This window comes from Vulpes lagopus, chromosome 1 (assembly GCF_018345385.1).
Source record: "Vulpes lagopus strain Blue_001 chromosome 1, ASM1834538v1, whole genome shotgun sequence".
NCBI classification, from domain to species: domain Eukaryota; kingdom Metazoa; phylum Chordata; class Mammalia; order Carnivora; family Canidae; genus Vulpes; species Vulpes lagopus.
The window spans coordinates 48,827,591-48,854,344 of record NC_054824.1 but is presented as its reverse complement, the minus strand read 5'-3'; the positions used below and the strand labels follow the sequence as shown (position 1 = coordinate 48,854,344).

The 26,754-nt window shown below is 37.6% G+C and overlaps 1 protein-coding gene across 3 annotated transcripts in view; it reads left to right on the top strand.

Moving 5' to 3' along the window:
• BEND6 (BEN domain containing 6) overlaps window positions 1–20,248 on the top strand; it is a 63,472-nt gene extending 43,224 nt beyond the window's left edge. For all 3 annotated transcript variants that reach the window (XM_041769333.1, XM_041769318.1, XM_041769326.1), the window contains 4 exons: window positions 8,114–8,334; window positions 9,804–9,996; window positions 10,997–11,133; window positions 18,979–20,248. In XM_041769333.1, coding sequence (XP_041625267.1) covers window positions 8,114–8,334; window positions 9,804–9,996; window positions 10,997–11,124 — 542 coding nt within the window. In that variant the 3' untranslated portion in view covers window positions 11,125–11,133; window positions 18,979–20,248. The remainder of the gene's footprint in view (window positions 1–8,113; window positions 8,335–9,803; window positions 9,997–10,996; window positions 11,134–18,978) is intronic.
• Window positions 20,249–26,754: the final 6,506 nt, after the last annotated feature.

Genomic DNA, 26,754 nt, shown 5'->3' with positions numbered 1-26,754 from the left:
TTAATCAGGAAAAGGGTAAATTATTCAGCAAACGGCTCTGGAAAACTGATATTCCAGTGTGTGCTGGGAGTAAGGGATGCAAGTTCAAGTTAGATTCTCATTTCATTCCATGTGACACACTAAAAACATAACTATACAGTTTAAATAAAAACCCCATGTTCTGAATTGAGTGGGAAATACTGGTTTAAACACATAATGAAATGTATATCTTTAAAAATTAATAACATGTATTTTCTAATACTGTTCACTGAATAAGCTTAAAAACAAAAACCCAATAGCAAAGAACATTCCCAGCACCGGACTTGGTTGTATAATAATAACACTTCCCACTAAAAAGAGCTAGGGTTCCTTGGAGAAATGGGTGATTCCAGAATTTGCACAGGAAATGTACCAAGATGAGCCATGTTGGAAGCCTAACACAAAAAATCCAGATGAAAATCTTGTCATATCAGAAAACAAGGCAGTTAACAAAGACTATGTGGACATGCCAGTTAGAAGTTCCCAGTGGCCAAAGATGGGACAATTTGAGTATCAATAATAAAGATAACTGCAACAGGTTATCATATATATTTAAGTGCCTGAGTTCATAATAGTATTCAAAAAAGAAAAAAAAACCTGAGGTCAAAAAAACCCTAATGATCAAATTCGTCATAATGGCAAGCACAGATTAAAAAACAACCATTTATCCTGTCATTATTATAGGAAATGAACCTAAGTGTAACCAAATAGTTGATGGGAGGAAGTTTCCCTTTGTACAAAAATTCTAGCTAATAAATGAAAAAGAAAAATATTAGAATATCACCGTTTTGCAACTCCTTATGATATAATGAATCTAAGTGTGGTCATCAGTGATGACTAATATCACAAAAAACTAACCATGCATTCAATGCTACCTGATAAAATTTTAAAATACTACCTAAATCTAATCAAGACTCTAGATCTGGGATCCCTGGGTGGCGCAGCGGTTTAGCGCCTGCCTTTGGCCCAGGGCGCGATCCTGGAGACCCGGGATCGAGTCCCACGTCAGGCTCCTGGTGCATGGAGCCTGCTTCTCCCTCTGCCTGTGTCTCTGCCTCTCTCTCTCTCTCTCTCTCTCTCTCTCTCTCTCTGTGACTATCATAAATAAATAAATAATAAAAATAATAAAGACTCTAGATCTAATTACCAATTTAAGAGTGAATTTAGGAAAGAAAAAAAAGAGTGAATTTAGGGAACAGCACCATATGTTAAACACAATATAATGGATACACTCAGCAAAATCCCACTGTGGGAAATCTTTTTTTTTTTTTTTTTAAGATCTTATTTATTTATTCATGAGAGACACAGAGAGAGAGAGGCAGAGACACAGGCAGAGGGAGAAGCAGGCTTCATGCGGGAGCCCGATGCGGGATTCAATCCGGGGTCTCCAGGATCACGCTCTGGGCCAAAGGCAGGCGCTAAACCGCTGTGCCACCCAGGGATCCTTGTAAAACAAACAACCGGGCAGCCCCGGTAGCGCAGCAGTTTAGCGCCGCCTGCAGCCTGGGGTGTGATCCTGGCGACCGGGATCGAGTCCCACGTCGGGCTTCCCGTATGGAGCCTGCTTCTCCCTCTGCCTGCGTCTCTGGCCCTCTCTCTCTCTGTCTCTGTGAATAAATAAAAAAATCTTAAAGAAAAAAAAGTTTCTTCAATTAATAAATTCCAAGGAAAAAACTAAGAGAGAAAACTTATAGTTTATAGTTTATAACAGACACAGCCAACTACTTGTAATATGTGGACCTTATGTGGATCCTGATTCAGATAAAGTAAAAACAACAATGAGAAAATCAGAGAAATTTGGACATTTACTAGTTTTTTTTAATGACATTGAAGAAAAGCTGATAAGTATTTCTAGCTATCACTTTTTTATGTTTATATTTTTTTTAATTTCTTACCTTTAGAAATACTTGTAGAAATATTTACAGATAAATTGAGATGCTGCCTGTGATTTGCTTGAAGTATTCTTGGGGTTGGGGAGTAAATGGACAGGAGTATACATGGAACAAGACTGGCTGTGAGCTGAAACTGGGGGATGGATATATGGGAGTTTACAATTTTTGTGTTTAAAATTATCCATTAGAAGTTTAAAAATTATATCCAGGCAGAAAAAACTCACTTTTAAAAAGATATTTGAACTACACAAAATATGACTATTTTACTGATCTGAATGGTGAATGACTTTCTTTTTTTAAAAGATTTTATTTATTTATTCATGAGACACAGAGAGAGAGAAAGAAAGAGAGAGACAGGCAGAGGGAGAAGCAGGCTCCATGCAGGGAGCCCGATGTGGGACTCGATCCTGGGACTCCAGGATCACACCTGGGCAGAAGGCAGGCGCTAAACCGCTGAGCCAACCAGGGATCCCTGGTGAATGACTTTCTAAGCATTAAATAGATTAATAATACACTAAAGAAAAGACTGCTGCTTTAAAATAAAAACTAAAAAATATGTGTATGCTTTCAAAATATCATGAAATTAAAAGAAAAACCCTAAGAAAAATACTTGCAACTTATGACAAATGAAAGGTTAAAATATTTAATATAGAAGGGAGTAAATAACAATAACTAACACAGTGTGCTTATAATACACTAGGCACTCATAATCACTTTACAAAAACTATCTAAGTTATTAAAAATAGAAAAAATACTAGGGGCACCTGGCTGGCAATTGGCAGACCATGTAACTCTTGATCTCAGGACTGTGAGTCCAAGCCCCACATTGGGTGTAGAGATTACTTAAAAGAAAAAAAAACTACTAATATTCTGCGGTCTAATATATAATTCATAGAAGCTTGGATAACCAATAAATAAGTACATATTTAACTTCATAATCATAAAATAATTGCAATTTAAATTTTACTAAAAGTTCAACCTACCAAAATCGTGAAGATTATTATTAATGATTAACACATGTTTTTGATGATGTAGTGAAAACACTGACTTCTTACATTGCTGGTAACCAGATAAGTTGGAAGAATCTTTCTGGAGAGCAATTCAGCAGTATTAGTTGAGGTCAGAAAACATTTATACCTTTGACCCCATTATTATGCTTTCAGGAATTTGTAGCATTGTTGTGATCAAAAATACAAATGAAGATGTATGTGCTACACAGTTCATAAGAGCTTTGTTTGTAAAAAATAAAAAAAGAGTTTTGTTTGTAATAAAGAAAAATTGGAAGTGGGGCACCAGGGTGGCACAGTCAGCTAAACAACCCACTCTTGGTTTCGGCTCAGGTCATGATCTCAGTGTCGATGGATGGAGCCCTAAGTCAGGCTCTGTGCTCAGCACAGACTCTGCTTAAAATTCTCTCTTATTCTTTCTCTGCACACCCCCCACCCAAACGCGTTCTCTCCCTCTTTCTTTTTTATGTGTGTGTGTATGTGTATTTAAGATTTTATTTATTTATTCATGAAAGAGACACAGAGAGAGAGAGGCAGAGACATAGGCAGAGGGAAAAGCAGTCTCCCTCTTGAGGAGTCTGATGTGGGACTCGATCCAAGGACCCCAGGATCACAACCTGAACCAAAGGCAGATGCTCAACCACTGAGCCACCCAGGTGACCCTCTCCCTCTCTCTTAAACAAACAAACAAATAAGAAAAGTTGGAAGCAACCAAAATTTGGAAAAAAAAAAAAACATTTAAATAAATTATAAAACATCAATACCTTAGAATATTAGGGAATCATTAAGGTCATATTTTCAAGTGGAAAATAACCCATCAACAGGTGAATGAAAACTTTAATTATGGAGTATCCATAAAACGCAGTATTAGTCAACAACAAAAAGGAATGATTAACAGATACATATGACAACATGAATGAATCTCAAAACATTATGCAGAACAAAAAAAAGTCAGACCAAAATTTTAAAAATATATACAGAATATACCATTTGAACCTATTTGTATGTAATTCTAGAACAGGTAAAACTTATCTCTGGCTAAAGAAGTCAGTTTAGTGGTTGCCTCTAAGGCAAATCCAAGGATTGACTTGGAGGAACATGAGGCAACTTTCGGGGAGGATGGAGATATTCTGTCTTGTTGGGTGTGCATTAACTGAGTATATCATTTTGTCAAACTCATCTCCCTTTACCTACTTAATTTCTGCTCAGACTTTGTGTGAGATCTTGCTTTTGATTCTATGTAAATAAGATTTCAAAATACCATATTTTCCAAGAAGATTTAACAAAATAGGCAAATATTCAACTTACACTCTTAATTGGAAAAAAAGAACCATGATACAACACTATGTATAGTAGTACAGTCTAGCTACATAAAAGAAAATACATGAATGTGAGTAGAGATACACAGAAATGACAAGAAGGATACATTCCAATGAACAAGTCCAACTTTCATTATTAGAAAAAGTCACTAAATATTCTTTACACCTCATTTTATACCAAATTCCTTTTTTCTCTTTACATTCTAGCTGCCTTCTTGCAGTTCCTCAAATACAGAACTTGCATTTCCTTTGCCTCTGGTGACTTTCTCATTTCCTCTATTTAATTCCTACTCAGCCTTCAGCTTTCAAATCAATCCTGACCCCCTCAGAAAAGCCCTCCATAGCCCTCCCCTCCCCAGACTGGGTCAAGCACATTATGCCTCTCCTTTGTGGCACTTAACAATTTTAATTTTTCATTTCTTTGCAGGTACCTTGAGTTGGCCACATTGCAAAGTTAATGGCACTGTTCTCTAGACTGCCCCATTTGCCTAAGACTTCTGATGCTAACTATAAACTCAGATGTTTTCAAAAAGCACCCTCAGGTCCGATAATTGACTAAATAAACTCCCAACTCACTGAAACCTATTATACTCGTAGTTGCATTTATTACAGGGAAAGAATACAAATTAGATCCAGCCAAAGTTGGAAAATACACAGAGGGCAGAGTCTGGGTGATTTCCAAATGTAAGCTCCTGTTGCCTTTAGGATGCACTACCCTCCTAGCATTTATATATTACAATATGCATGGAGTATTGTCCATCCAGGAAGTTCACCTGAGCTCCAGTGTCCAAAGTTTTTATTGAGAGTTCATTACATGGGCATGACTAATTGATTGCCTATGTTGAACTCAGACTAATCTTTCTAGCTTTCTGGCTGTGGTCAGGTTCCATGATAAGACTATTGAGTGTGATTGTTCACACCCTGAAATATATCTTAGCATGAGCTATCAGGTGTGGCTCACCTTGAATAACAAAGACACTCCTTCTGTCACTCAGAAAATTCCAAGGGTTTAGAGGTTTCTTTTTCTTTTCTTTTCTTTTCTTTTCTTTTCTTTTCTTTTCTTTTCTTTTCTTTCTTTTTTTCCTTTTAAATATTTTTTTAATTTATTCATGGGAGACACAAAGAGAGAGGCAGAGATATAGACAGAGGGAGATGCAGGCTCCTCACAGGGAGCCTGATGTGAGACTCTATCCCCAGACCTGGGGTCACGCCCTGAGCCAAAGGCAGATGCTCAAACACTGACCTACCCAGACATCCCTAGAGGTTCCTTTCCAAGAACAAGGGAGGCCAGACCTCTCTTTAAGCAGGCCAAATTCTTACTCACGCCATGGTTGCATAACCCACCTCCTGCCGCCCCCACCCAGTCCAAAAGTCCAGGATCACATCTGGTGTGCTCCCAGTCTCTCCTCTAGCACTTAATAGAGTGGCTGGCAAATGTCAAAAATCTACATAACACAGTAGTTTATAGCATGGAATTGGCTAAGTCTGAGTTTGAATCTTTGCTCTTCTTCTCACTAATTGTGTTGACCCTGGATGGGTTTTTTAGCCTCTCTCACTGCCTAATTTTCCTCCTCTATAAACTGGGGGTGATGATGATATCTAGTTCAGAGAGCAGTGAGTATTAAATGAATGAACATCAGTAAAGCCCTCAGAATAGTGCCTGGCACAGAATAAAAGCTAGATAAATGTTTCATATTATTAAATGCTCAATGAGTAATTGCTTCTTGAGTTAGCAAATGGGACACGAGAGGTGCTTAGTTAAATATTAATTGAAAGAATATAAAGGAGGATTTTAATAGATTTTACTGTTTTTTTCTATTAATATAGTAGTAGATGTATTGATTTGGATGTGTCATCAATATGCCTGATTTTCAGCTCTCAAATCAAATATTAGTCCAAAGATTATAGCTTAATAATATGATTAAGAAAAGTCTAAAAAATTTTCGGTCTTTTTACTTCTTCAGCAGCCAAAGCCCTCAAACAGTGTGAGTTGTATCAGAGGGGGTTCATAGTGTCTTCCAACTCCACCAAAATGTTATTTGTTCTTAGGAAACAAACTAGATATAACCATAACTAGAGAAAACCATTTTACATGGACACATGAACCTTTGAATGTGTAAGTTTCCATCAAAAAAGGAACAAAGATGGGATCCCTGGGTGGCGCAGCGGTTTGGCGCCTGCCTTTGGCCCAGGGCGCGATCCTGGAGACCCGGGATCGAATCCCACATCAGGCTCCCGGTGCATGGAGCCTGCTTCTCCCTCCGCCTGTGTCTCTGCCTCTCTCTCTCTCTCTCTGTGACTATCATAAAAAAAAAAAAAAAAAAGGAACAAAGAGAATATTCAGCTGATTACCAAAATTCATCCTTAACATGTAAAAACAGTTTTGAATCGTCAACAAATTTTTTGTGTGTGTGTATATTTTTTTATTGGAATTCGATTTGTCAACATATAGCATAACACCCAGTGCTCATCCCATCAAGTGCTGCACTCAGTGCCCATCTTTTAACACAAGTATAAGATTGAAAGTCTGCTTTCTCTTATTCAAAGGCTTTCTTGAATTGTTGATATGCTCTTGAAAAGATAATGTAAATAGTTGTTTTCTCTTCGCTGTCCCAGAGAAACCAGTTTCTATATTTTGCCTTTATCAGGTCTTTAACATCCCTATTCCTATTTAGGCATGCAATTAAAAACTTTCTAGGGTTTAAAATATTTCCCAAGATTTAAAGTGTGAATGAAGTCTCTTTGATTCATTAGGCCTTATTTTTTATATTGGAGTTCAATTTGCCAACATATAGCATAACACCCAGTGCTCATCCCATCAAGTGCCTCCCTCAGTGCCCCTCACCCAGTTACACTCCCCACCCACTCATCTCCCTTTCCACCACCCCTTGTTCATTTCCCAGAGTTAGGAGTCTCTCATATTCTGTCTCCCTATGGCAACAAATTTTTATTAATTTGATGAAATTTGACTCCCTGGAAAACCACACACAAAGGTCACTGAAAATTTATTTTAATAAATTTGAATATAAATGGTTTATTTAATGGTCATTTAAACTGGCCTGATGTATCTGGAAGGCGATTGATGATTAATGTCTCCAAATGAGATTAAAACCCTTCAAATAATACTCTTAGCAATTAGAAAAAAGAATCAACTCCTTAAACCATTCATTTTAGGGACGACTGGGTGGCTCAGCGGTTGAGCATCCGCCTTCGTCTCAGGGTGTGGTTCCCAGGTCTGTAGAATGAGTCCCAGTCCCTGCATCAGGCTCTCTGAGGGGAGCCTGCTTCTCCCTCTGCCTGTGTCTCTGCCTCTCTCTGTGTCTCTCATGAATAAATAAATAAATCTGTTAAAATAAAATTAAATAAAGAAAGAAAGAACCATTCATTTTAGTTATGAAGTAATGCATATACATTTAAATATAACTAGATGTTTTAAAATTGATTTATTATTAAGCCATTATTAAATCAAAAAATAAAAAGTAAGTACATCCCAACCACTCTTCTTACCGTGTTTATTTTCCAAAATGGGGCAGCCCCCGTGGCTCAGCGGTTTAGCGCCGCCTTCAGCTCAGGGTGACCCGGAGACCTGGTATCGAGTCCCACGTCGGCTCCCTGCATGGAGCCTGCTTCTCCCTCTGCCTGTGTCTCTGCATCTCTCTCTCTCTCCCTCTCATGAATAAATAAAATCTAAAAAAAAATAAAAAGTAGTAAATGTTAACAGTTTGTTCTACCTATTTCTATACATGCTATGTAATATGTATATACGCACAATTTAAAAATAGGAATATATGCCCCTGTTATTAAAAGTATTTATAAAAAAAATATAAAAAAAAATAAATAAAAGTATTTATAAAGGGTCACTTTTTCTTGCCATCAGTGTTACCACAGGCGGTCACACAGTTTGAAGAATTGGTTGGTATGGCAGAGGCCCTGCTTAAGGGTGGAGGAACCATGTCCACATCTGCATCCACCCTCTGGAGGGCAACAAACAACTCCTCACCAGACTCATTTGCCTCAACGTGCAGTAATTCTAACTCTAATTCCAGTTCACCTATTTCCTTGAAAGCTGAAGAAGAGCATCATACTGATGAAAAACAGGTCAGTTGGAATACCTGCTCTAACTTTCTCTGGGATACAGTAAATGAAAAAATTGAAATAAGACTATGAAATGATGGGGCACCTGGCTGGCTTGGTTGGTAGAGCATGCTACTTTTGACCTAAGGGCTGAGAGTTTGAGCCCCACGTTGGGTGTAGAGATTACTTAAAAATAAGATTTTTTTTTTAAAAAAAGGCTACAAAATGATCATTGTTTTATCAGATAACATTAGGTAATTTTAGGTCATGACCCTAACATTGAAATTATATAAAACAATTTTTTAACGATAAATCAAAACAATATTTGTTTCACAAATATCCAATTTAGAAAACTACAGTCAAATTGTGGTCAAGGATGAGGTCATTAAACTAGAAAATTCTTAAATCAGTGAGGGATAACTATGCATTGAGGGTTACAAAATTATATCATTGATAGAAGGTAAACTTCAGCCTCTGCATGTTGGAAGAATATAATCTTTTCCTACTTCTCCAATTTCTCTTCAAGGAACAGAAGCTAAAAGGACCAGAGTTTCATTAGAATCCAATATCAGTTTTGGAAAATATGCCTTCCACAGCAATAATTAAATACTAATATCCAACATTTAGGATATTTGAATATTGGTGTATCAGTTTCCTTTTGCTATGTCACAGATGGTCACAAACTTGGTGATTTATAATAACACAAATGTATTATCTCAGAGTGCTGAAGGTCAGAAGTGTGGTAAAATCTAGGAGGCAGCAGGTACATTCCTTTCTGGAGGCTCTATGGAAGAATCTGTTTCCTGCTCCTTTAGGTTATTGTAGAATTCAGTTTCTTGTGGTTGTGGAATTGAGTTCCCCATTTTCTTGCTGACGGGAAACTGAAGGCCATTCCCACTTCTTGAGGTAACCACATTCCCTGGTTTATGGCCCATTCTACCACCTTCAAAACCAGCCATGAAGGCAAAGCCCCTCTCACTTCCAATGTGTCCTCTTCCTTCCGGTCTTGTTTCTGACCCACTCTTCTGCCCCACTCTTCTGCCTCCCTCTTCTGCATTTAAGGGCTCATGTGATAAAATTGGGCCCTGAATAATCCAGGATAATTTCCCCCATTTCAAGGTCCTTAACTTTAATCACACCCCATATAAGGTCATATATTCACAGGTTCCAGGGTCATGGATAGCTTCAGTGGGTCATTATTCTGCCTACCACACCTAATAGGAGGTGTTGAGGATGGGACTTATCCTTAAACTATCCAATTCCAGATTACATGACAAGAGTTTGTATAAACTCTGAAACAAATACCTCATAAAATTGGGAATTATATCAAAGATAACCCCTGAAATGTAAAATATGTATTAAGAGTAAAATACATCACCTTAAAGAATATTGATTTTGTTTCTGGTGTGTCTTAACTCGATTAGTAATATATTTATCCAGATACTACTTTCCTTTTCTTTTTCTAATTTCAGTTATTACTTTGTATTTTCTAGTTCAAGATTGAAAAATGGCAGATTTCCCGTTGTAACAAGAGCAAGCCTCAGAAGTTTATTAATGATTTAATGCAAGTACTTTACACAAATGAATACATGGCCACACACAGCCTGACAGGAGCAAAGTCCTCTACTTCCAGGGACAAAGCCGTAAAACCAGCTATGAATCAGAATGAAGTTCAAGAAATTATAGGTATAATATGATTGTATTACATTGTCACATGAATTTGAAATTATTTTACCATTCAAGGTTAAGTCGTTCTTTCATGTTCTTTTTATTTTTCTATCAAAGAAAAATCTCAAGATAGCCTAAACCTCTTATTAAATATAGTAAATTTTACAGAAAAAAATGTACAGTAAAGTAGTTATTAAAATTAAACTAAATTTTATTTCACTTATATGTTTGAATTCATAAAATTCATAACTTCAGAAAAATGCATTTCAAAATCCTTTCAAACAAAATTTCAGTAACAGTTTATGTCTTATTTTCTTTCTTATCGTGGTTCTAGATCCTTTATCTTTTATTCTAGAAAAATAGGAGCTAATTTCCTACTTATAGTTTTCTTAATTTTATTTTATTTAAATTCAACTAATTAATATATAGTGTACTATTAGTTTCAGAGGTAGAGTTCAGTGATTCATCAGTTGTATATAACACCCAGTGCTCATTACATCACATGCCCTCCTTCATCCTGCTTACAGTTTTTAGGTTAATGAATCTCCTCAAATATAATAATCTAGATTATCAAATAATTTTTTTACAAATATCAAACAAATTTAGGGAATCACTGAATCTAAGTTCTCTGTATTTTAATATGCCACTTCTTAGTTGGAAAACAGTCAAAAGAATTTAGTTGTTTCAGCTGATGCTGAGAATGGATAAAAATAAACTAACATTTTGGAGCAAGGGGATCTAGAGTTCAGAGAAGTAGCAAGGTTAAAGCTGCAGTACCATAGGAATACAATATGTATGCTCTCAGTTTCTAACATAGACCTTCAGTATCTCTTAGTTTGCTTTGCAGACCCTGCCTATATATTCATGTATTTAAATATCTCATGGGTGTTTAGACTACTTCTGCAAAATGGAGACAAAATTACATTGTGGATTGCCTGATGCCTTATCTTAGTTCATACCTTAAGATGCAAAGGACTCAAAAAGGATTTTTGTGTGTCATTGTTGTTGTCTTTTACAGGAGTCACAAAGCAGTTATTTCCCAACACAGATGATGTTTCAATTAGGAGAATGATAGGGCAAAAGCTAAACAACTGTACCAAGAAGCCAAATTTAAGCAAAAATCTGAACTCTCAGGATATTAAGTAGATCCCTTTGGTAAGTCCTCTCAATCTTCACAATCCTTTCCATGTGGCAAGAAGATGTAATACTTTTATCCCAGGAATATCCCTGGAATTTTTATGAACACTCTACTAGGACTCTACTAGGTCCAAGAAATGCTAATAGGTATTTGTAAAGGTGGAGGTGAGGATGGGGAAGGGGATTTAAACTTGGGGAATGCTAAATTCAGATAGAGATCTTCCTTTTCCAGAACCTCTCAGAGTACTTTTATACTCTTTAATACACCCAATTGCACCAGAAATCTCTAAATAGGTGACAGAGTATGTAATGTTTTCCAAATGTTTTTTGCTAAGGAATTTTTATTTTTCCTTACAGAATGTGTGTTAACTTGTGGGTGGGTGTAGAAAGGGGCCAAAAGTGGGACACTTGATAATTTAGGGAATGTTTCTCTAGAACAGGGGAGATACAGACCCTAGGGAAATCTCGAAGGTATGACGATGAGACTAAATTTACAACTCCAAACGGTGGTTTGTTTGAGGGCCCTCCACTGGCTGGAAGTACTGAGGGGTCTCCTCTGCCATTCTCCCTCCTGCTTCTCACTGTCTTTAAATCTTTAAATCAGTTGTTATAGGGGTGCCTGGGTGGCTCAGTTGGTTAGGTTTCTCTCTTCATCCTGGGATGGAGCCCCGTCCCCTCCTTGGGCTCTTTCTTGGCTCAGTGGAGAGTCTGTTTCTCCCTCTCCCTCTGCCTGGGCTCCCCCTGTGGTCTGTCTCTGTGTCAAATAAGTAAATAAATAAATTCTTAAAAATAATCAATTGTTATAGTTTGTATCAGTTTGATAAGGATTTTTACCAAGATGTTTCTAATAGACTAAGAAAAAGAATTGCTTCTAGTGAGTTTTGAAGGAAAGAGACTTTATAGTCAGGCCCTGCCCTTAGGCAAACCTGTTTAGTAGAATTTTGTGTTTGCTTTAGCACCTCAGTGTGCTGGTTGGTTCACTTGTGCTCATCCTTCCTCTCCATTATTTTGATGGAAAATATGTGAAAAAAATGTATAAATGTGTTTTTTAAATACTTTTTATTAATAGAGGTATATGGTGACTACATGAGGGCAGGATTTTCCTTCAATTTCCTTGACTTTTACCTTTGACTTTCAATTTAGTTGTTCTCTGCCTAACTCTAGCCACTTTTTTTTTTCTAGCCACCATTGAGACCATTTTATTTATCTTTATGTTCTCACTGTGTTTTAAATAGGATTGGAACTGCAAGTAATGCAATAATTCCCCCCCCTTGCCTTCCACCCATTGCTGACTACTATCCCCAGCACTCTTGAGGGTGGCTTACTATTTTGCTGTATAAATAAGCCTAGTTCTGATAAGAGTCAAGAGTAAAACAAACAAACAAAAAAAACATGTTTAGGGCAGCCCTAAACCGCTGGGCCACCTTGGGCCCAGGGCGTGATCCTGGGGACCCAGAATCGAGTCCCACGTCCGGCTCCCTGCATGGAGCCTGCTTCTCCCTGTGCCTGTGTTTCTGCCTCTCTCTCAGTCTCTTTCTCTCTCTCTTTCTCTCTCATAAATAAATAAAATCTCTTAAAAAAAAAAAAACACGTTTATCAGCTGCGGGAAGTAGGGGTTGGTGGAGTTGGGGGGGACTTTCCCTTCGCTCATCCATACTAATAGACTGACATATTTATAAAACATAGGATATTTTTGTCCTTTTTCTCCCCAAGTCATTAAAGATTTCAGTAGATTGTAAATCTCACAAATTCCCAGTTAGGAGATAATTGCCTAAATGAACTCTTAGACCTGCTCATTTTGACATTATCTGAATGCATAATAGCTAAGTTCTCTGCAAATTTCCATAAAACCAGACTTCCGGGGGGATCCCTGGGTGGCTCAGCAGTCTGGCACCTGCCTTTGGCCCAGGGCGCGATCCTGGAGTCCCGGGATCGAGTCCCGCGTCGGGCTCCCGGCATGGAGCCTGCTTCTCCCTCCTCCTGAATCTCTGCCTCTCTTTCTCTCTATGTCTATCATAAATAAATAAATAAATCTTAAAAAAAAAACAAAACAAAACAAAAAAACAGACTTCCAAGAGTCTGCTATATAGGGCTACCCTTTGGAGCACATTTTTGTATTTCAGAGCTCTGCAAAGTATTTTAATATCCTAGCTTCTGCCTTTTTAATACCTCAGATTGCCAAGGGTAGGCACAAAAGTCATCTCTGACTACCAGTCAACAGAGCATTGAAGAAATTCAAGTTAAAATGTTTTTATATCAATAAAAATTTTAAAAATAAAATGTTTTTATACCAGTTTTGCATGCACCTAAAGCCCAGTAATAGTGCTATTAATCACCTGACTGCAGGGCAGCCCGGGTGGCTCAGCAGTTTAGCGCTACCTTCAGCCCAGGGCATGATCCTGGAGACCTGGGATCGAGTCCCACATCAGGCTCCCTGCATGGAGCCTGCTTCTCCCTCTGCCTGTGTCTCTGTCTCTCATGAATAAATAAATAAAATCTTTTTTAAAAAATCACCTGACTACAGCATTAATTAAAATAGAAAAAAATAACAAATCTTTTGCTAAGAACACAATATATTCTGGTGCCTTCTGGGCCTGAGTCTCACTTTGTTGACAAGTTGCTTGGAAAAGAAATATGTGTATTTAGAATCAAAAGTGGAGATTAACACTATAATGGGATTTTTTTTTAATTGGCAGGTATCTTTCATTTGAAGTATAGCTAAATCCAAATTATTTCAAAAGGACTGAGAAAATATGCTGGGAAAGATAGGATCCCATCCAACCTGATTTAGCCATGCTTCTTGAATTAGTTTGATATAGCACCATCTAGTGGAATGCTGCTATGTTTTTCTCTTTTTGGTTATTTAAAAGGAGTGTGAAGATAACTACACTTATTCAGACAAACCATACTCCCTCCTTACTCCACCCCAAAAAGTATTCTTTGGATAAATAACTTTTTTTGCATCACTATTAGCAAGACAATATGCACTGCAGAATCATGTAGACATTGACAAGTTCCCATGCATGCAAGAAGCCTAGCCTACCCTGTGGTAAACTGTGCCCTCCACCAGTACTGAGCACAAGGTTGCCACTGGTGGTTTGGATTTGAAACAACAATCATTTTCCAGCTAAGATTCTAAGATTCATTTCTGAGACGATAAGCACTATATTCCATCCTTCTCCCCTTTTTATCTATTCTCTCATTCCTGTGACTGTCTTCAAGTTGCCTGTGGCTCACATTGCCAAGAGCTTTATGTTGCCAATCTTTCTGACCTTTCTCCATTTTTTTGCTTCTTTCTTATAGGAACTAAAGAAAACTTTATTTATAAGAATTACAAAATATTGGGATCCCTGGGTGGCGCAGCGGTTTGGCGCCTGCCTTTGGCCCAGGGTGCGATCCTGGAGACCCGGGATCGAATCCCACGTCAGGCTCCCGGTGCATGGAGCCTGCTTCTCCCTCTGCCTGTGTCTCTGCCTCTCTCTCTCTGTGACTATCATAAATAAATAAGAAAAAAAAAAGATTAAAAAAAAAGAATTACAAAATATTAAAATAACCTTTATAACATCCCACTATATGGTCAGTCTTCTCCTGAAGGTTCCAAAGCTGCCTCAGCCTATATAATTTCTACAAAAATATTACCTATGTATACGTTATAACTTAAAGATGATCTAATACAGCAGCGCTCAAATAGGATGGAAGGAACATTTTCCCCCCATCCTCAATTAGGGGATATTTAAAAATGTCTGGAGATATATATGGTTGCCACAACTGGATCATACTACTGGCATTTAGTGGTTGGAGCCATTGATGCTGCTAAACGTCCTAGAAGACATAGAACAGTTCCCCTACAACAAAGTATTACTTAACCCAAAATGTCAGTTGTGCCAAGATTAAGAATTCTTGTTCTAAAATTATTTCCTGGGACACCTGGGTGGCTCAGTGGTTGAGCGTCTGCCTTCGGCTCACAGCATGATCCTGGAGTTCTGGGATAGAGTCCTGCATCAGGCTCCCTGCATGGAGCCTGCTTCTCCCTCCGCATATGTCTCTGTCTCTCTCTGTGTGTGTGTGTGTGTGTGTGTGTGTGTCTCTTATGAAAAAATAAATAAAATCTTTAAAAAAATAAAATGATTTCCTTACTTTGGAGATAATGAGACTAAAGCCTAAAGAGGATAAATGAATTGCCAAGATTATATGATTAGTAACAGAGAGCCAACACTAGCATATAGTTCTTTGTATTATTTTTGAAGAATTTTTTATTAGTTTTTTTATTTGAGTGTACTTGACACAAAATGTTGCGTTAGTTTCAGACATACAATATAGTATAGTGATTCATCAAGTTTATATATTATGCTATGCTCACCCCAAGTGTAGCTACCATCTGTCACCATACAGCCCTATTATAATATCACTGACTATATCCCCTATGCTGTGCCTTTTAGTTCCATGACTTACTCATTCCATAACTGGAAGCCTGTATCTCCCAAGCCCATTTATCAATTTTGCCCATCCCACACTCCGACCCCTCTGGCAACCATCAATTTGTTCTCAGTATTTACAGGTATAATTATGCTTTTGTTTATTCATTTTTTTAAGATTCCACATATGAGAAAAATCATATGGTATTTGTCCTTCTCAGCCTGATTTATTTCACTCAGTATAATATTCTCTAGATCCATCCATGTTGCCAACAAATGGTATGATCTTGTCCTTTTATGGCTGCATAATATTCCTCTGTGTGTGTGTGTGTGTGTGTGTGTGTACATACACATACTACATCTTCCTTATCCATTCACCTATTGTTAGACTCTTAGGTTGCTTCCATATCTTGGCTATTGCAAATAACACTTTATTAAGCATAGGGGTGCATATATCTTTTCATATATGTTTTTGTTTTCTTCAGGCAAATATCCATAGTGGGATTATTGGATCATATGGTATTTCTATTCTTCATTTTTTGAGGAAACTCCATACTATTTTCCACAGTGACTGTACCAATTTACATTCCCACCAAGTGTTTTAGAGTTCTCTATTCTCTAATCTTAGTTAACATTTCTTTTTCTTGGGATGCCTGGGTGGCTCAGAGGTTGAGCATCTGCCTCCAGCTCAGGGCATGGTCCTGGAGTCCCAGGATTGAGTCCTGCACCAGGCTCCCCTCAAGGAGCCTGCTTCTCCCTCTGCCTATGTCTCTTCCTCTCTCTATGTCTCTCATGAATAAACAAAATCTTTTTTTTTAATTTGTTTTAAATTTCTTTTTCTGTGATTTTTATTTTAACCATCATGACATGCGTAAGGTGATGTCTCACTGTGGCTTTGATTTGCATTTCCCTGATGATTAGTGATGTTGAGTATCTTTTCATGTGCCTATTGGCCATCTGGATGTCTTCTTTGCAAAAATGTCTATGCAGGTCTTCTACCCATTTTTTGAATTGCATTGTTTGGGAGGCTTTTTGGTGTTGAGTTGTATAAGTTCTTTAAATACTTTGGATATTAACCCTTTATCAGATATCATCTGCAAATATATTCTTTCATTCAGTAGGTTGCCTTTTCTGTTTTGTTGATGGTTTCCTTCACTGTGCCAAAGCTTTTTATTTTGATGTAGTCCCAGAGTTCTTTGTACTTCTTATTGCACATCATGGGTCTCCAGAGAAACAGAACCAGTGGGATTTATATAAAGAGACATTTGAAGAAATTGGCACACACAATTGTAAGGACTGGGAGTCCAAAATCTGCAAGACAGGCTAGCAGGCTGGAGCCCCTGGGAAGAGGTGATTTTGCAGTCTTGAGCTCAAAGGTGATGTGAGGGCAGAAACATCCTTACTCAAAGGACCTCAGTCTTTTCTTTTACGGCCTTCAACTGCTTGGGTGAGATCCACCCATATCACACAAGGGACTGTGCTTTACTGAAAATCTACTGCTTAAATATTAATCTCATCTAAAAAAAACCTTCACGGCAACATCTGGACTAGTGTTTGACCAAACAACGTGGAATCATAGCCTAGCCGACTTGACATATAAGATTATATGTTTTAGGGTCAGAAAGTCTTTAAGCAGACTTTAAAGCCTCCTCTACTACCTCTTGATAAATGACCTCTCTGAATTCTAATTTAAACAGGGATAAATAGGGGGATCCCTGGGTGGCTCAGTGGTTTGGCGCCTGCCTTTGGCCCAGGGCGCGATCCTGAGGTCCCGGGATCGAGTCCCACGTCAGGCTCCCGGCATGGAGCCTGCTTCTCCCTCCTCCTTTGTCTCTGCCTCTCTCTCTCTATGTCTATCATAAATAAATAAATAAATCTTTAAAAAAATTTAAAAAAAATAAATAAACAGGGATAAATAATACTACCTACCTTGGGGATGGATCCGGGAATTGTGGAACCTAAGGCTTAATAATATTTGGAGAACTCACTTTAAGAAAAGAAACACAAAATTATGAATATACAGTCAGTTCAACTCTGCATAGGTTCCATGCCCAATGTAGGGCTTGAAGTCAAGAGTAGTGTGCTCTACCAACTGAAGCAGCCAGAAGCCCCAAAATGACATAATGTTTAAAAGTTAACAAATTTTTCAAATATCACATAATGTAAGGGAAATTACATATTTTTACTTACAGCTCTGTAATACTTTTACCTTACTTTTTAGGGGTTGCTACACGTTGATTACCTCTTCATTTGACAATTTTGCAATAGAAAGAATAAAAAAATAATTTGGACTATCCTCTAGCATAGTGGATGAAAAAAATTTTTTTTACACTTTACAGAGTTTTCCTTCAAATTCTTAACTCTTCAGCAGCAATGTAATTTTTAGGATTGTTGTCAACTTTGGAGAAACCTCTATTAAGTTGCTCTGATATCTAAACTATAACATTTCAAGGCATTTCAAGTTTTCTATGGAATGAGTCCTCTTAAATATTCTTTGAAATGACCATATTTATATACTTTTTTAAGATTTTATTTATTTATTCATGAGAGACACAGAGAGAGAGGCAGAGACACAGGCAGAGGGAGAAGCAGGCTCCATGTAGGGAGCCTGATGTGGGACTCGATCACGGGACTCCAAGATCACGCCCTGGGCTGAAGGGAGGCGCTTAACTGCTGAGCCACCCAGGCGTCCCGACCATATTTATATTTTTGCTAGAAAACACTCCAAACTGGAATGACCACCATTAATATAACTATATATAGAAGAGATGGCAAAGCACAAAAATATATCCCTTCACAAAATCCTTAACAAAATCTCAGAAATGCCCACTGCCACCCGATAGTTATAATCAGAGAAAATATGACTAAGGGACAGTTGAAATGGGAAGATAATCGTCTTATGATTATGGTTGAAATATGTAACTTTTGCAAATTTAACAGAAATATATACACATGTGAACATGTTGGAAGGTACTCATGCAAACAAACTTTATTAGCTTTATAGTAATCTCCCTCTAACCTAGTTCATTTGGGTTTCGTGAATTTTGAAAGAGGTGAAACAGGGGAAACTGCCTGCTATTTAAACAATCAACAAACGTCACTGAAGAATGATAAACAGAATTGTTGATAATCTTTTAGGATGGTTGATGGGTATGTGGGGATGTTCATTTTACTTTGTGGGCTTGAAATTTTATCTAATACAAAATTGTTTTTTAAGTCATTTGAAATGAAAATATATGTAAAATATTTTAACTGTTGTCTATGGTGGAATTCCTCTGAATAGATCATAAAATAATTTCTAAGTCACCTCAATAATAATAATTCATACTAAAAACGTATTCTTACACAAAAATTTGTAGTAGACACAAAAATAACTCATATAACTATTAAAAGTACTATAAGAACTCTAACAAAATTTGCTGTTTTTTTGAAATTTTCTTTTTTGTAGGTGTTGTAGGTATCTGAAATAAAACAACACTTCAGTTCTGAATTTGACATTGGATTTTGTTGGAGACTGCAGTGAGCACAGACACACATAGTGACAGGCTGTGAGACATCCGTAATAACGCTGACTCTTGATGGAGCAACAAGCTTGCTGAAGAAGCTGCATGTAGATTCCATCTTAAATATCAGTGATGCATCAAACCGGAGAATTTCTAACAGTCAAATAAGCATGCAATATGCTTTCTTAGAAATATGCATTTTCCTGTCCCCAAATGCTTCTCTGTACAGCTAACTTAACACAATAGAGCTTTTATCGTAGCAACAAAAACTTCAACTCCTAAGATTTGTCATTGTCCTGGACCAATCACTGTACATTTATTATCACCAATGACTCCCCATTTTAGTTTTTGGATCTTCAGCATAAACACATATTTGGGAAAGTAAGTAGTGAAATAATCTAATCATTGTTCATGAATGTGAGGGCGGCAAAATTGGCCTAAAATCTGATAATCATACCTAACCAAGTAGTGGTGTCTTCACAATGAAATTACAGAATTATTCTGTTACCTAAAAATAATCCAAAAGAAGTGAAAGCAGAATGACCTGTTTATTTTAATGTGAAACTATTCCACTGCACTCTTGCAAAAGAAATAAACCCAAGGTTTTGTGAGTGTTAAAACAATGCATCGATTTGAAAATTTTTTCTGTGTGTTTACATGCTTTTAACGTTTTATTGCCCACATACATTAAATATATATGTGTAACATAAAACATAAATATCATCTAAAATATCCTATGTAAGATTAACATCCTCTGTATTTGGTTAGTTTTATTGCTATACTGCTTAGTTTTAACTGGTTTGATTTCATAATATCAGAAGAAAAAAGTATTGAAAACAGAATCACATGGGTTGGATAATCACACAAAAAGAAAAATACCATTTTGTAAAAAAAAGAAAAAGAAAAAAACCATTTTGTGAATGAATGAAAGATAAAGCATTCTTCATCAAGAGGCTTCTCCTTTGATGTCAGCTTGCCACACATGACAACTTTGCAATAACAAGCCATGCTTCTTCAGTGTACAAGGTTATGTTTAAACTTGGGAAAGAGGTCGCATATAATAGTTGGAAAGTTCAGAACTGCAGACCCAGAGAACATTCCATAATGCTGCTCAATAACAATGTGGTCATACAAAATAAATACGATTAAGGAAATAACTTCTGTTAACATTTGCTACTTTTACTTAAATATAAATAAATCCCATTGAAAACATAAGAAGTATTTGCTCATTTCTTATTAATGTATAAAATCTAGGGGGAAAAATCCTTTTCTGGGCTGATTGCTTCTCTACTGACACGCAATAAGGCATTACTATTATAATTGCTTATGTGGCTCTAACTTGTTTGTCTTCTAAAGAGCCACACTATGTATGATAGAGACAATAACCAGATTAAACATGCATGCTATGTAGGATATATACACACTATCCAGGAACATTAACATTTTTATTGAAGAATGATTTTACTGGGATACATGTTATTTCCTTTAAAAAAAAAAACAACTTTGTAGTATGTTTTCCCTACTAAATGTAAAATGCCTTTGCAAAACATAACTATTATTCAACTAGAATTCTATAGTCCTTCCTTAAAGTATTTTTAGATGTGTTAATATTCTTATGGATAATAGAATATACCTATTGTTCCTAATTGAGCTTCACATATTGATGCTAAATGAGTTACAAATAAGAAAACTAATGAGACTGAATACAGTGCCCAGAAAGCAATTGATATATATGCATGTGTGTATATATATGCATGTATTATATATTCACATACATGTAAATTTGGAATATGATTAAAGTAGAACCTCTCATAAGTAGGGAAAGGAAGGTTTATTCAATAAATGATCCTGAAGTAAATGGTGAATGTAAAATAATTATGTTCCTGCTTCAAACTATATTCGATAAAGAATGCAAGATTAATAAAATGTAAAAATTGGACCGAACGTATAAAAGACACAAATATTTTTTATGTTATCTGAAAGAGAAGGACTTTCTAAATCTGCAATTAACAAAAGTGTCAAAGAAAAGCTTACTAATGTATAAGTTCTTACATGTATGTCCGCAATCTTCCAATATGGAGATGATAGTTTCATTAAGATTTTTACCTAGTAGATGGAACTCTTAAAAAAAAATCTTTTTTTTAACCTTGATGACCTGTTTACTCATTTTTTTTAATTTAATTTTTTTTATTTATTTATGATAGTCACACAGAGAGAGAGAGAGAGAGGCAGAGACACAGGGCAGAGGGAGAAGCAGGCTCCATGCACTGGGAGCCTGACGTGGGATTCAATCCCGGGTCTCCAGGATCGCGCTCTGAGCCAAAGGCAGGCGCTAAACCACTGCGCCACCCAGGGATCCCAATGACCTGTTTATTTTAATGAAATATGTGGTCAGTATTTTTATCTGTTCTATGACATCACTTTTATTTTTCTCAGTATTATTCATGCGATCGTCCTTCTTATAGCTCTTTTCACATTTTTTCTTATAAAATCTTTGTGCTAATGTTGTGCCATAGCCTTTCTTCAACATTTATTTTATAATGACATGGTTTTTCTGGTCCAGCTTTTGCAGTTGAGTTCATAGATGGTGAGAGGGGCCAGGGTTCCCTGCCAGGCTTCAGACCTTTCAAAGGCCCTCTCTTTGCTGTCATAGAGACCACTGATTCCAGCCAGGATGGCTCCTCTGAGAAGTATTTTGTGGAGCCCTGGTTGTTCCCTGTGGTCCTCTGACCCAAGCTGAGTCTGGAAGGATTTCTGTCACCAGCCCTGCATTCCCAGACCCTTCAGCAGCAGCAGCAAACAATACAGAGCCCTTGCACTTACCAAGGAGCCCATGATCTTTATGGAGTAAGATTCTGCTGGGTTTTTCTGAGATCCACTGCCAGGAGCCCTCTTAGAGAGATCTTCTCTGTGCATTGTCTCTGCATCCTAACCTCATGACTTCTGCTGAAGCTCACCTTACCTTACCCTTCAGTTGTTAGATTTATGGGCTATAGAGTTTGCATTTCTGGATGAGTTTTTCCTTTTCAGGAAGTGTACTTTTACTAGTACTTTCTGAGATCTGCCACCCATGAGGGGCCTTCACATTTTCCTTGCAATTTATGTACAATTAATTTCTAACGTAACTTTTAAAAGTCCTTGGTTTCTGCAGGTATTATCTGTTGCCTATTTTACTAAATATGGCAGGGCAGGGCATTCTGCTGTTGTTGCCTTTTGTTTTTCTCCTTGTTGCTTTATTTGATTTCTTAGAGTAAGGGAAAGGCAAATAATGCTTACCTGGATGTTCTCGGCAGAGTTACACCCATTGTTGGTACTGTAGATTTGCTCACCCAGTTTAATATGATTCAGATGATCAACCAATTTTTAAGTATATCCTTTGCAATATTTGGGATATAATTAAACTAAATAATTACTTATTCATCTTAAATTCAAATTTATTTACATGTCCTATATTTTTATTGCCAAATCTGACAACCCTAGGCTATTAGGAGCATAATGAAATCCTAATTCTCATTCTTTTATTCAGAATATGCTTTCCCATCCTCCTTGGGAGTTTCTTTTGATCATCTCTTTCCCTGATACGTTAAAATCGGGGAAATGAAAATATGCTTTGTTGTCCATCTCTTTTTATTCATTGTGTAGGGAAACATTATTGTCCTTTTCAATCTGGATACTTAGAGCTTTTAATTCTGGAAAATATATATGGGATACATTATATAAATAAATTATTTATTTAAAGTGTATAATTATAAAATATATATAACCATATAATATATCTTATATAATATCCGTATTATATGTATTATATTAAATACTATTATGTAAACTCACAGTGACCCAGATAGTCCTGGTTATAATAATTCCTTTGATGATGGTGGAGATAATACATATCTCTTCCTTCTTCCGCCCAAACTCTTCTTTGCATTGCTGTCCTTCAGGATTTATTAATTTTAAAAATATTTTTTAGCAAAGAATCAGGAGAAAAGTGAAATATCATTCAGTATTCTTTTTCACAAAATTCCTGATTATTTTCGTCATAATTACAAATGTATTCCTCTAGATGGATTTTTATTATTTATTTATTTATTTTTAAAGTAGGCCCCATGCTCAGTGTGGAGCCCAATACAGGGCTTGAACTCACAACCCTTATATCAAGACCTGGGCTCTGCCTGGAGCCCTAGAGCATTTCGATGCTCAATGTGGAGTCCAGTCGACTTGGGTTTCTCCTTCCTTCTCCCTCTGCCCTTCCTTCTGCTCTCTCTCTCTCTCAAATAAATAAGTAAGTCTTAAAAGAAAAAAAAAGGGATCATAGAATCTATTGCCTCATTTTACAGATGTGGAAGTTAATGCAGGAGAAGTTAAGAGTCCAGGTATTGTTGTGTTTCAGATACATAAGTTTAGCAGATTCATTACCTCTCTGTAAGTGTGGTCTGCCTACACAGGAAAACCCAAAGTAAGGGAAAAGGTAAATTAGGAGAATGAGAAATGAGTTTCTATGCCCCCTGTAACATCTTAATTCATAAAACACTACAACAGACCCAGATCTCAAAGTAAAGCCTCAGGATACATTCCCCCCCACCCCAGTCAAAAAAGAAAACTTGCTTTGAACCCTAAACCAATCAGCAAACAACATCCCCTTTTTCTAACCTTCCTATTATAATCAGTTCCCTACTTCACAAAACACCCACGAAGAGCACTTGATCAAAGTATTAATACTGTCTTTCTTTTTATTTATTTTGTCATAGAAGAAAAGACACTTATTCTGACCCGTAAGCATCTACCACTTATTTTAAAAGTTCTCCCTCGGGGCACCTGGGTGACTCAGTTGGTTAAGCATCATTTCTTGATTTTTGGATCAGATCATATCTCAGAATTGTGAGATTGAGCCCCACTTTGGGCTCTGCACTGGGCGTGAAGCCTGCTTAAGATTCGCTCCCTCCCTCTGCTTTCCTCCCCAACTCTCCCTCCCTCTCTCCAAAAAAAAACCTTGTACACCTGGGTGGCTCAGTCAGTTGGGTGGCTGCCTTCAGCTCAGGTCATGATCTCAGGGGTCCTGGGATGGAGCCCTGCAGTGGGCTCGTTCCTCAGTAGGGAATCTGCTTCTCCCTCTTGCCTCTTCCCCTCCCCAGCTTATGCTCAAGTTCTCTCACTCTCTCAAATAAATGAATAAAATCTTTTTTAAAAAAGGAAAGGAAAGAAAAAGAAAGAAAATGGAAAGATAAGCTACAGACTAGAAGAAAATATTTGCAAATCACATATCTGTTAAAGTCTTGAATCCAGAATAAACAACTCTTAAAATTCAATAATAAGAAAACAATGTAAATAACGGGCAGAAGACTTTAACAGGCGTGACCAAGAAGATATATGGATGGCAAATATATACGTAAAAAGATTTTCAACATCTTTAGTAATTAAGTTAATACAAATTAAAATCACAATGTGACATTGCTACACACCTATTAGAATACCTAAAATGAAAAAGACTATCCCAGCGGCACCTAGATGGCTCAGTCAGTTAAGAGTCTGATTTTGTTTGGCTCAGGTCATGTGTCAGGGTCTTGGGATGGAGCCCTGCAGCAGGCTCCCTGCTCAGCTCGGAGTCTACTTGTCCTTCTTCCTCTGCTCCTCCCCCCAGTGTGTGATCATGCTCGCTCTCTCCCTCTCTCTCTCTCTCTAATAAATAAATAAAATCTTAAAGAAAAAGAAAAAAGACTATCCCTGCAACAATTTTTGAATTGAAAGACATGAACGTATTTGGGCTACAGCCACATATTTATTGTTTGTTTTCCAAGAGTTTAACTGAATGAGTCTCACCTGCAACATTTCACAGTAGTGTTCCACTGAACTCTCACCAGCATGTTAAAAAATTGTTCAAATGCAAATTTCTCCTAGACATCTAAGAAGTTTAAAAATGGTTAATTTACATGCAGCTTTTGGGTCTACCATCTTAGCAGATGTTTCTTTTTCTCAACTTTTATCTGCAAGTCCCAAATTTATTTGGTGCAGATGCACCTGCAGTTTTAGTGCACTTTGTGGAAATCAAACAGACTCATCAAATACTACTAGCTAGGAACATAAGCAATCAAATGCCATGTTCTCATTTAAACCAGCAAAAACAGGCCTCCAAATGAGAAAGTAAATATCTGCTGCACTCAAATAACAGAGATAAAGTCAGCTGAAAAATTAACAGACAATATTTCTCCCAAAGAAATACCGCACTTGTAGAGGCAAGGTGACCTTGGTGACTACTGCTTTCTTATCTACACAATGAGAAAATTTGTTCTCTAAAATCATAGAGTAACAGCTTTGTTGTTTGAAAATATATTGGTAAGAATGAAATATCCCTCCTTTGGCTGGTCATTGTGACACAGAGAACCAGCCTCATACCAAACTAAGTGCAGGGCTACAGATAGGGGGGTTCTGTGCCAACAATTAGTATCTATGTTAATTCTGTAGTTTCCAAGTTAACAGGACTCTGGATCTACTCTGTAGCCCAGATGTGACATGAACTCTTTGCACACAGACCTAATTGCCTTTGTACCTCAAAATACTGTTTCACCTACCTCCCTTTCTTAAAATTTTCAAATAACTCTATTCCTTTGTCTTGTGATGTGCCTCATAGTTCCTCTGTTGCATGATCTCACTCATTGGGGGCCATAGCAAAATCAAAATCACAAAGGAAATTTGTGGGACTACAGATTTGTTAGGTGATCTTGGGCTCATAGGGCTAGGGGGAAAAGCTTTAAAATAATATCCTCAGAGGGCACCTGGGTGGCTTAGCAAGATAAGCATCTGCCTTTGGCTCAGGTCATGATCCTAGGGGCCTGGGATGGAGCCCCACCTAGGGTAGTCTGATCTCCTCTCCCACGTCCCTTGTGCTCTCTCTCTCTCTCAAATAAATAAAATCTTTAAAAAGTATATTATCAGTGGGGGATCCCTGGGTGGTCAGCAGTTTAGCGCCGCCTTCAGCCCAGGGCATGATCCTGGAGATCCAGGATCGAGTCCCACGTCCGGCTCCCTGCATGGAGCCTGCTTCTCCCTCTGCCTGTGTCTCTGCCTCTCTGTGTCTCTCATGAATAAATAAAATCTTTTTTAAAAAAATATTATCAGTAAACCTTTGTTTTCATAAACTGTACCTGTTCACAATCATTCGTGTGTAAATATTGAAGAGAAAAAAGTGGGCCGCTATTTTGGTAAGAAAGTGTCTGAGCACAGTTTAGAGCCTGCCTCTGGCCCAGGGCGCGATCCTGGAGCCCCGGATCGAGTCCCACGTCGGGCTCCCGGCACGGAGCCTGCTTCTCCCTCTGCCTGTGTCTCTGCCTCTCTCTCTCTCTCTCTCTATCTCTATCATAAATAAATAAATAAATCTTAAAAAAAAAAGAAAGTGAGCAAAGAAAGAGCATTTTAACACCATTAATCTACATCATCTAGATCAGTATTTGTACAAAAGGAAAAAAGTAGAGAAAAGGTAGGGAGTGGGAAACCGTGATTGAGAGAGAAACGTCATCTATTATACTACGCTATAGTAGTATAGTAACAGCTTAGAGGAACACAAGAGCCACCATTCAGAGCCCCTCTCCACTCTTCAACTATGCGGGTGAGTCTCAGGAGCGACGAGAACTACAACTCCCAGCTTCCCGCGCGGCGCGAGGGAGGCGGGCCCAGACTGCGCCACAGAGGCTCGGGGGTGGAGCGGGCCACAGCAGGCCGCTCCGCCTTTT